This window comes from Aphanomyces astaci (assembly GCF_000520075.1).
Source record: "Aphanomyces astaci strain APO3 unplaced genomic scaffold supercont1.56, whole genome shotgun sequence".
Classification (NCBI taxonomy): Eukaryota; Oomycota; class Saprolegniomycetes; order Saprolegniales; family Verrucalvaceae; genus Aphanomyces; species Aphanomyces astaci.
In genome coordinates, this window is record NW_009798319.1 from 379,580 (window position 1) to 390,461 (window position 10,882).

A 10,882-nucleotide genomic window follows, 5' to 3' on the forward strand; every position below is an offset into this window, starting at 1 on the left:
AATACATATTATGAAACATAGAACCCGTCAATCCAATAAATGCGACTTTGGCATGCATACTGTACATGTCATCGTCCGCCTCAACTGGGCACTCGTGTCGCATGCGGTTGCGTCTCGAATATCTCGACGACAATGACCTCACGTGGCACCAACGCTGCCTCTTGTCTCGTGCCACAAACTTGGTGTCACCCACCGAGCTAGACGGCCCCGCCCCAAGCCCCCCCATCGCCCCCAAAAAGGGCCAATATATAGCCGCCCAATCCTGTTTGCCCCTGAAGGCCACCGCAATCTTAGATTTCGTTGTTGACTTCTTTGGGGTACTGTCTGTAGTTTGCCGCTGACCTTTGCCCGCTCAGTGATCTCAACTTTACTGCGTAATAGTAAACCGTGGGTGTCCCACCGCGAGCACTGCACGCACCGCCAACAGGAGTTGTTTCGAGAATAAGGTCCTGCATGCATTTCACAGCAGGACTACTAAGTCCGTACATGGCCCCGAATGCAGCTCATCACTTTGCACGCACACACAGAGGTACTTCACAAGCATCGCATTTTGCGGCCCGCACCTAATGCTATGGTGCGTAAGTATACCAAGCCACAAAGCTAACTTTACATCACACATCACATCACCTACTAAATACCTATGTATTGTGTGGTCACACAGCTTTGGCATTGCGTCTCAATGTCCAAGCCGCAAAGCTGAGCAAAACCAACTTGAAGCAATTTGTAGGGTTTTTCGTGATTTTACCCAATCAAATGCAGCAGGCCACCTGGCCTACGATTTCCGATGACAATACATTGATGTGTTGACGAGCAACTAAAAACGTCTTCCCGAATATACTAACTACCAGGAACCTCAACTACTCAACCATAATGCCAGAGTGCTAGTTATGAGGTTGTATCGTAAACACTTTGCAATAGCATTGCAGAGCGTCGCAGTTTTATGTCGTACATACACCTCGTCAGCACGAAACCCCCGTTGTTTAACGTGTACGAATAATGCAAAAATCACGTTGTTTATCGTATGAAATCACGGATTTCGTACTGTGAATTGAACAATTCTATGCTTGTACGGAAACATCGAGGCTGAAATAGGGTCGGTAGGGTCAGTTGTAGGATAGGGATTGAATTGACGAAAACTATTTGGAATAATTGTATTGCGTTGATTGCACATCGAGGGGACGGGGTGGAATATTAGTGTGAAAACGAATGCAAGGACCAATTGTAAACCCGGGGTTTGATGTGGGGGGGATTGTATTGCGTTGATTGCACATTAAACGAGGGGACGGGGGGATTGTATTTCGTTGATTGCACATCAAACGAGGGGACGGGGGGGATATTAGTGTGTAAACGAATGCAAGGACCAATTCTAAGCCCGGGGTTTGACGTAAAGAACTTTTCAAGAATAAATGCATGCATTCCAGCGATTCGCTGGTCACAGCACAGTCAGCTATGTGGTACTGTACTGATATGCAGGGGGGCTCATTATTAATAACGAGGCGATCGCCAACGCAAAACGTTATGGGGTGACTGCACGCGCGTGGTGAAGCCCAACTTTGACGGCGAGGGAACGGGGATATACCGCACTGCATAAAAATCTCGTACACGATACTCGGAGCATCTTGTGCAAGATTAGTATGCAGTACACCACTCATTTAAGTCAATGGCCGTTACGTTCGTAACGGCCCAAAACATATTTTGCAGCAAAGCGGCGTCGATGATAGCTGGAAAGTCGCGGAAGAATCGTCGGCCTTTGACAAGGGAAACTGAAGGCAGCGATGAGGACAGCGATGACGGTGCGAACATCGCTGAATTACACAGATATATACATGGCAGACAGTCCACAAACATATCATCTGTACGAAAAATGCGGCGTACCTAGGCGCCGGTTCAATGCCCACTGCGCGACAACGCTGGCGAATTACCTGTCACCAACCGGCCCATGCTTGAGAAGACATTCTTCAGTGTCCAGAACCCACAGCAATCGAAAAACTACTCACGACGCGTCGAAGCGTTCGACTTGTGGAACAAATCCTTGCCAGGATTACTGGATGCGTATTTGGGCTGGTCAGATGGGTATCTGGAAGCCGGCGATTATTGTAATTCATTCAAAACTACAGGTATACATACAATAGTAGCTATATCGATTTTTTGTGTACAATTTTGCTGAAAAATCAAGCAGAAGCTGTGTACAGCTGTATAACATGTCAAAGCAACGGTGACTCATTCAAGTTTTGCGCGTCCTGTGACGATGGGTTTCATGGACAGTCGATCCACCGTGCATGTCATAAGCGTGTAGACAACGGCGACGCGTGTTGCACTGGGAAGTTCAACGCTACGTGCTGCGACAAACATGCTTCAGCCACAAAAACGACCGTGTGGTGCCACACCGTTGTGGGATCCGTCCTTGCGAGTATCAAACTTTCTGATTCATGCGTGACCTACCACGGGTCAATGACCCAATTCTTGGCGCGAGTTTATGGCTTTCTTGGTGCAACCCCACTAATGGACTCCAAGAATGGACAACGTATTTTAATAATTTACAACCTGCAATTAATAGTACCTCGTAGGACATGCGTTTTCCTTTCAAATGCTTGACTCCGGGCTACGATTGCGCGATAAGGGGCTGTCATTTCAAGCTATTTCTAGTTACTTCTTCGACGGCGACGTGTTTGGTTGTGCAAATGAGGATACAATTCGACGAAAGCAAGTGTACAAGCCCATGATGGACACAATTCGCGCATATTCTACCATGAAGTGGCTACAGTACCACGGCCGCGTGATCCCATCGATTATGCAATTGCACGGCGCTGGGAAAACAGAATGCCCATGCCTTGGCAATCCTGGGCGCCATATTGGGCCTCTGATTATGGTATGATTAGCTAGTTTACACTTTGCACAGCATAATCCAAGCCCTTCCAATAGTCGGTGGATGGCTTTGCCTCGGCGTCGCGGATTGGGAGCTCATTCGGCGGAGGCGGCAACCACGGAACACCAATCATCTCGTCGGAAGTGTTTCTACAACCGGGCCCAGACCACGTTAAGGCAAGACGCGAGCACGGTAGCTTACCCCTCTCGATGTGCGGGCACCATCACACGGCGTCAATGGAAATCGAAGGCAAAGACCCACGCAAAGATCAGATCGGCTTTGTTGCAAGTCATTGTCGTCACCAATGCATTCTGGCTTGCATCGGTATTGCAAAGTCGAATTCAAAGTATTAATACTATTTTCAACAGATATGGATAAAGGCGAAAAATTCAAGTATTGCGACACCCTTGTGGCAACAAACCGTTCACGCATTGGCCCATCCAGCCCCATGCTCTTGGTGTACGATGTTGCATGTAATTACAGCGCCCATATCCGGGTATGTATTAAATAAACCTGTACATTATGTTAAATGGGAATGTTAGAGCTTCAACGCTGCCCCGCCCCAAGGATTTAGCCAGCTTGAAGACTGTTGTTCATACGCCATCCCAGCAATGCATTCGTGGTGTCATAACATGAATTGCCGCTTGCGATTTGGAATACGCCACCTTGATGGGTTTAAGACTCAGGCATTCCGTGATCAACAAAAGTTATAAGTTTGACATAAAAATACTTTAATGTCTACAATTCAAATGTTTCGGTTCTAGCTTGGAATCGTACTTCCGACATCGCTGCCTCCCACGTTGTCAATCTTGCGTTCGAAAGTTGACTGAGTCGACCCAAGTCTTCAACTGAGGGTGCATTTACGATTAGGATTGGACCAATGGCTTTCGACATTGCTGTCCATGGCGGTGGCTTCAATGGCAAACCCATGCGAGCAGCTTCAAGGGCGTAACGTTCGGCCAGTTGTTGGACCAAAACGCGGCGTCTTTCGTGGTTTGGAGAAATTTTCTTTGCCTCCTTCGTACCAGCATACAGAAAGGACGATTGGAAGCACTGGTTGAAACCAAGGTTGTTTTTGTGGAGTAGTTTTTGAACGGTTTTTCCATGTTGACCTATTTCAATTTCACATCTTCAAAGGGGACTGGATGTTACTTTCGTACCAAATGAAAACTCCAAACATTCTATTGGGTTTTGTTCCATGTCGGCCAAGCCAACCAGACTGTGCACGCCTAGTACTTCTAGTATGTATATTGAGGAGTGCTATACATTATGTCTACGATGTACCTAAAGATTGCAGCGTCGACTTCAGGACTCCAAGGTGGCGCTTACAAACATCAACGCGGTCGAGCATTGACTTTGGCTTCAAGTCATTTGCAGCCTCGGCGCGTTATTCGTAAACGAGCTTCTCGGCGGCGGACTTACTCGACCAATCCGAACAATGCGAGTTGATTGCCGATATAGTACTCAATCCACCTTTTCCAATAGCAGGAGATTCTACAAATGTTAAAGTACAATGTATTAAGCATGTCAGTCAGTATCATATATCACTAGTTTCTACAGCGTTAACAGTGTTTTTGCAAGTCAGCATACCCTTCAATTCACGAACAACGTCGGACTTGTAAACTTGGATTGCAGTGACTTTGGGCTTGTTGCGATACAGTATGGCAACCTCTTTGACATTAGTGTATGCTTCGACATGTTGTACGTGGAAGTTTGCAACGACGTCTCTGGTACTAGTGCATGTGCTGGCACGCTTCCTCTTCCCCGCAGATGCGAACCATGTCTAAATGGATAATGTAAGCCCCAAGTAGTTCGTGACACACACCTTAACTTGCTGAGTCGTTGCTCGTTGATCCACTGATCGATGTAAATTGAACAGTGTGGCTAACCGCTTATGTTCCTCAGAGAATTGAATAGGACAGCGAGTACCAGCCAAGAACGAGAGCTCCAGGTGAGCCACTTCGCTAACGGAAAAGAACCTCATCGCGTGGAGAGGTTGCCGTAATTGTGAGGTATTTATGTTGATACAGAGCGGTTTCAAATGTGTACCGTTTCGGATAAACTCAAAATACTACAACAGTCAATATCACACGAATGTCGAGAATGAGACCGGCGCTAATAGTGTAGCGGTTTAGGGTGAATCCTATGATGCTGGCGTCGCCGTTTCGAGCCTAACCTTTTACAATATTTTTTCCAATGCGTAGCCATAGTCAATTTATGTTCTGTGTGCTCCCAATATTCTAAGCGCTTGGTCGTTAAAGAAGAGTTTGAGTATGTAGACCGGTACAAACTTATTTATAAGAGTGTGTAGATGTGTCTAGGCTATCATGACGACCATTCCACCACGGCTTCCTCAATAAGTCAGGAGGGCTGCTCATGCCGACCACTTGTGTTATTTCCACACCAGTGTCAACACAAACAACCAAGTGGGGGAGTGCCGACTCCTTACAAAGCACACATTTGATTGACTTGATGTTACCACGGCGTTGCACGAACTAGCGTGAGATTCGGGTAGTTGGCTTGGGCAGTTTTCTATGTCCTAGTACTACTAGTAACACTAAAGACGTTTGTGTTCGTTCGCCTAAGGTCGGCTCCCTGTGGCCTCGGTTGATGACTACCTGTGTCATAGAGGAGCTTGGATGACGTCATCCACCTCAACACCACAGCAGCCCCTATTATCCTTGTCACAACGATCACTTCGCACGACCTCAGTGCCTGTATCATGCACGGTGCCTCTATTGCTCATGTAACCACAATCTAAACGGTTGCAACCAACATAGCTATCGCCATCATCACGACTGCCCCACATCATCTGCGCCTGTCACATTTACCCCTGTGCTGATATCCATTACGGCTCCCTCTATCACTATCACCGCTCCACCATGGCTACATCTTTCACTATAACGAACGTACAAGCGACCACCATTGCTGCCTTTATACCCACGAGAGCTACGCCTGGACCATGTATGTCCCTAAGGATCTACCCTTTCTAACAATGATGGGATGATCGCTCCAACCCTCCTCTGAAAGTCCCAACAGTCACGTCATACGAGCAATGCCCTTACGGATTACACTATAATCATGACGTTGTCCATTTGATCACCACGAGAGCTCCCATCATCACAGCTGCAGCCCTTGTGACTGCCACGGCTGTCCTCGTGGCTGTGTCCTATATAACACTGACATGACCAAGTCACTCCTCTCTCTCACTGATTACCCCTCCAATGCGTACGAGCGTTGCACCTAGAGACACGTCATACGACCGTTGTCTATATCGCAGCGCCATCTGCGCATTTGTGACCAGGATAGCTGCGCGCCTGGGATAGTACACGGCCATCCATCGTGAACTGAAACCCCCAAAACATCCACCAGACGATTGAGTCATTATTATGCATTATTTGTTAAAATCTTTAGAAGATATCCTAGTGTATCGGTTTGGATTGGTAGTGTGGAAGTTGGCGTCCCCGGTTCGAGTTTACGCATCTGGCATTCTTTTTTCACTAGTATTTTGCGTTTTGCATTTATTGTATAAAACAGTTTTATACTACTGTATCACTATTGCACTATTTAGGGTATTTACACAAGCCTTGCGGGGCCATATTTTTCCGGTTAACGACGCCAAGATCACATTTTTACCTTAATTCGAGACGATAGACATCGTCAAACCAGCATTATATGGACACGATAAACATCGTCGGATTTGGTCAGACGTCCTGCGTACATACCATTATGCTGGTATGACTTCACAGGCAACAACAAACGTTGGGGCTTTCTATGTTGCAGCTCGATCGGAGAGCAGTCGCTTCATAAGAGGAAGGTCCACAGTTCCATTATCTACACACTTGTAGCTCAGTGTGTCGCGCTATACAGGAGTTGGAAACCAGTCCGCGTTCATATTTCCCGGATAATTCACCTTAACGTTACATATGGATAATTATCCGTTTGTATCAGTGTGTAATACAAAAAACATTCTGGAGTAGAAGCGAATGGTTCATATTCTACATGCTGATACACAAGAAAAACCTAGTTTACTTTTACCAGTAATTGGGACTGAAGGGGTACAATGGTTTTAGTTGGATATGTCGACAACCTGCCAAAATCTATGAGATCGGTAGTATTTATTTCCTTCAAACACAAGATATATTCTATCCGCAACATGAACAACCACAACTCTCTAGTTGCCACACCACAACATTCCATGTTGAGGGCTGTAGTATTCGCAGTCTTCCTTGGAGAAGTCAATCAAGCAGTTGTCGTCGCCAGGAAAGTAGCAAACGCCACACCTGGCACAACCAAGCTTGCGGGCGGCAGTCGTGGGCCTCATCGTGGTCGCGTTGGGCATGGTAGTAGGTTTGGCCGGGCCAGGGGAGGCCGTCGTGGGCCTCTTCGTGGTCGCGTTGGGCATGGTGGTAGGTTTGGTCGGGCCAGGGGGCGAGGTGTGGGAGTTCTTGAGGTACGGCTCAATGAAGTCGCGAGCCGTGGAGATGCGGCTGTACACGCCTGGCTTGTTTTTTACGGCACACTCAACGCCCCAGCTGACCACCCCCACCAATTTTGCAGAACCATTCGATTCCACCGTCATGGGCCCGCCAGAGTCACCTTGGCACGGACTTTCGCCCTCTTTGCCGCCGGCGCACAACATGCTAGCTTTGACGACGAAGTCGCTTCCATCCTTCAACCACTCAGCGCACTGTTCTTGGTTGACCACATCCACGCCGACTTCCAACAAGACCTTGGATGGAGCCCCCTCCGAAGCCGTGGTGCCCCAGCCACGCACAACCGTGGGGGTATCGTCTTCCACAGTGTCAAAGGACACTTCCACGGCCGGGAACTTGGAGTCGCGTTCCAAAATATACACGCCAACGTCATACTCGTTGGTCTCGGCGTTGTTCTTGGGGTGTTTGATCTCTTCCTTAATCTTGATCTGCTCACCATCCTCGGTGCCGCTGTTGTAGTGCGACCCAATTGCCACATATTCAAGGCCATCGCCCATGCAGTGGGCGGCGGTCAAGACGACATTGGGGGCGATCAAACTGCCTGCGCAAAAAGTGATTCCGGAGGCGTTGAGGCGATGTCCTGTCACGTACAAGTGCTCGCCAACGGCGGCTTCCTTGCCCCCAACGATTCTGAGATGGGCAGCGACAGAGGTGAAGAGCGCAGATAATGCGAAGGCGACTTTCATGGTGAAGGAAGATTGATGAATGACACTCGGGAGTATGGGGCTGCGTTCTATCCACGTTTTCACATGAATTCCACGGAATCAGATGACGCAGATGCGGGGATGGGTAGAGAAGTCTGTCGTCTACGTTCGTGAGTCTGGATATTTCAAGAACATTGTGACCTTTCTTTCTGGAGGTACGTTGGACGTGTGATGTTGTCAAATTGTTTGATTTACATTTGACTATACTGGTATGTGTCGTCCACGTCTTCAATACACTCTGCCCGGTCCACCATTTATATGTGTTAAGCATACAGAGCATGCTGGCGAATCAGTGAACAACTTGAGTTGCTGTCTGCGTACGACCTTAGGCCAATGTAAGACTTTTTTTGCGCTACAAGGTGAATCAGTTTACAACGAGCAGGACGGATTCGCATTCCTATATTTAGCAAACCTGATTAGGACTAACTGCCGAAATGTCGGAATAAGTCGAAATATATATGTTTTACGAAATAAATGTGCCGGATACAATTGGAGATACGAAACACGAAATTTCGTAAACCCAGATACTGGATATAATTTGATTTGACATTTATATGCCAAAATTATATGCAGAGATATAATAGGTTTTACAAAATAGAACGAAATTTTGTATCCGGAGAGAGTTTCAGAGTCATTATTTTGCAATGCAAGCACCCGAGCGGACGGCCTCTATGGTGCCGCACGCCGACCACATAAGTCCAGGTGATTCAACAATAGGGGACCAGGTGGTGTTGCTTAGGTATGGTAGCAAGACCCGCTATCAGTACGAGAGGACGCTCATGCGCCATAAAGCATGGCTGTTGCGCGAGCATCCTGGTTGTATGACCAATGGTGAGGTTTATCTTCCCCTCGATCCAATCGCCTGCAAAGGCTTCTTGGCGTATGAATGTGTGAAACGAGGACCAAGTGGTGCTGAGGTTGAACCACAGCAGTTTAAGTCATACTCTACTGCCAACGCATGCAAGAGCGCCATCAAGTTGATGCATAAAGAGTCCAATGTCCGCGTGTCCGATGAACTGGAAACACTATTGGCAGGTACGATATGCGTGCATAATCCTTGATTTGATTCATACGTTAACAACGATTCAGACTTTGCATGCGGGTACAAGCGTAAGGTTGCTCAACTCAAGGATACTTGACGGCATCATTGATGAGGCGTTGGGTGTGGACGAGAACGCAAGCGCTGTGGATAACGAACAAGCAGCTGTGAACGGCTTTTCTGGGGACCCCGACGAAGGAGCAAGCGAGCATGAGTGTGCTTACGTCGAGCGCAGTGTCCTGTTCATTCAAACAGCATCAGACATGGCGCCTGTGAACGAGAAGGCAGTGTTGGAATCAATCAAGAGCAATATCCACCTAAGAACGCTGCGCGCAGATCCAGCAGTCCCTGACTTCAATGTCCACACGTCGAACAAGATTTCAAACTACTTTGAAGCTGGCATTGACGCCCGAATGTTCCCACACCTGTTCCCATTTGGTCGTGGTTACACCAACGAACGCGGCAGACGAGTCCCAGTGTCGAAGCTGCAGTGCTGTCGGCTCTATTGCTCCCTCAGCTCACGTCGGTTTGCTCAAGATCGGTACTTCGTCATGGTGTCCTTTGATCGTTTCGGTCTCGATCGTGGATTCATCAACTCAAACTTTTCGACCAAAGTCCGACCGTCCATGCATACCCCGGTGGCGAAGATATCGCATGACGATATGCGGAAAGGTCTGGAGAACCAAGATTCCCGTCGATTTGGTCGTACTCCAAAGAACAAGTTTGTGAACAAGGCCGTTGGCGCTCTTCTCCGGTCCGTTGAATGCAGCTCGTCGTTTGTGTGGGGCAGCAATGCTGAACGTCGAATGCATCGTCGAGAAGCTTTTGCCACAGCTTATCGCTTTGGCCAGCCAAGTCTTTTCGTCACAATCACGCCAAATGTGGATGGGACAATCACTTTGGCGTATTTGGCAGGAGGCATCCAAGTCAAGTCGCTGTTTGATGTACAATACCTCAAGCACATGCCTGACAAAGCAACCATGCAACAACTGGCGATGAACGACAACATGGCGTCCGCTACTCTTTTCGATCGAAGCATCGAGGCGTTCACCAAAGTCGTTGTGGGTTTCGACAAGACTACCGGTCGACCAAGAAAGTCTGGCGGACTATTCGGCCATGTCAAGGCGTACTTTGGAATGGTTGAGACCCAAGGTCGAGGGACGCTTCACTTGCACCTTCTTGCTTGGGTTTATGGCGCTCCACGTTCCACGTCCGAGTTCGAGGACCGATTGCAGGCAGATCTCAACTATGAAGCGATGGTGCTGAAGTACTCTGAGGGCATTGTGTCCAATTCGCTGCCCATTGACCTCCTTCAGACCCCCTGCAAGGCGTGTGAACATGTGGATACCAAGTATGAAGCGCTCGACCCTCCCTTGACAGCCTTTGAAAAACCACGTCGCTCAGAAGGCGTGCTTCCGAAAGAGCTCATTATGGCCAACTGTGGACATTGCAACACGATGGTCAGCTCCCAGCATTTGGTTCGGCAAGCCCTCCTGCATTCGAGGCCTAAAGTGTGGCCAGTGGAGTTGCCCAAGCTTTCTCAGTCTGCAATTGACAAGTACTTGGACGAGGAAACATCGTTGTTGAAGTCAACGGCCGGAAAGAAAAATGACCCCGAGCGAGCACATGACCACATGCGTTCGAGCTTCCAGGCATACCTAGAAGGCACTGTCCACATGGAATCCAACGTCGACTATCAAGAGCTTCTGGCTGGTGCGCGAGCAAATCTCGAAGAGTCCAACACAGCGTCGAATACGTACGTTGCCCCCGACAAAGA

General features: G+C 48.2%; 3 protein-coding genes across 3 annotated transcripts in view; 2 read left to right on the forward strand and 1 right to left on the reverse strand.

Annotated features, from left to right (window-relative positions):
• Positions 1–1,775: 1,775 nt before the first annotated feature.
• H257_14328 (hypothetical protein) lies at positions 1,776–4,653 on the forward strand (the record flags this gene model as incomplete). The annotated part of the gene is made up of 6 exons (XM_009842092.1): positions 1,776–1,793; positions 1,880–2,117; positions 2,180–2,524; positions 2,568–2,869; positions 2,923–3,190; positions 4,550–4,653. 6 exons carry the CDS (start codon positions 1,776–1,778, stop codon positions 4,651–4,653), a joined length of 1,275 nt encoding a protein of 424 aa, XP_009840394.1.
• A 2,387-nt stretch (positions 4,654–7,040) lies between these two features.
• Positions 7,041–8,048, reverse strand: H257_14329 (hypothetical protein; the record flags this gene model as incomplete). The annotated part of the gene is made up of 1 exon (XM_009842093.1): positions 7,041–8,048. One exon carries the CDS (start codon positions 8,046–8,048, stop codon positions 7,041–7,043), a length of 1,008 nt encoding a protein of 335 aa, XP_009840395.1.
• A 662-nt stretch (positions 8,049–8,710) lies between these two features.
• Positions 8,711–10,882, forward strand: part of H257_14330 (hypothetical protein) — a gene marked incomplete at both ends in the record, with an annotated part of 4,738 nt that continues 2,566 nt past the window's right edge. Inside the window, 2 exons of the mRNA XM_009842094.1 lie at positions 8,711–9,112; positions 9,156–10,818. Coding sequence (XP_009840396.1) covers positions 8,711–9,112; positions 9,156–10,818 — 2,065 coding nt within the window. The remainder of the gene's footprint in view (positions 9,113–9,155; positions 10,819–10,882) is intronic.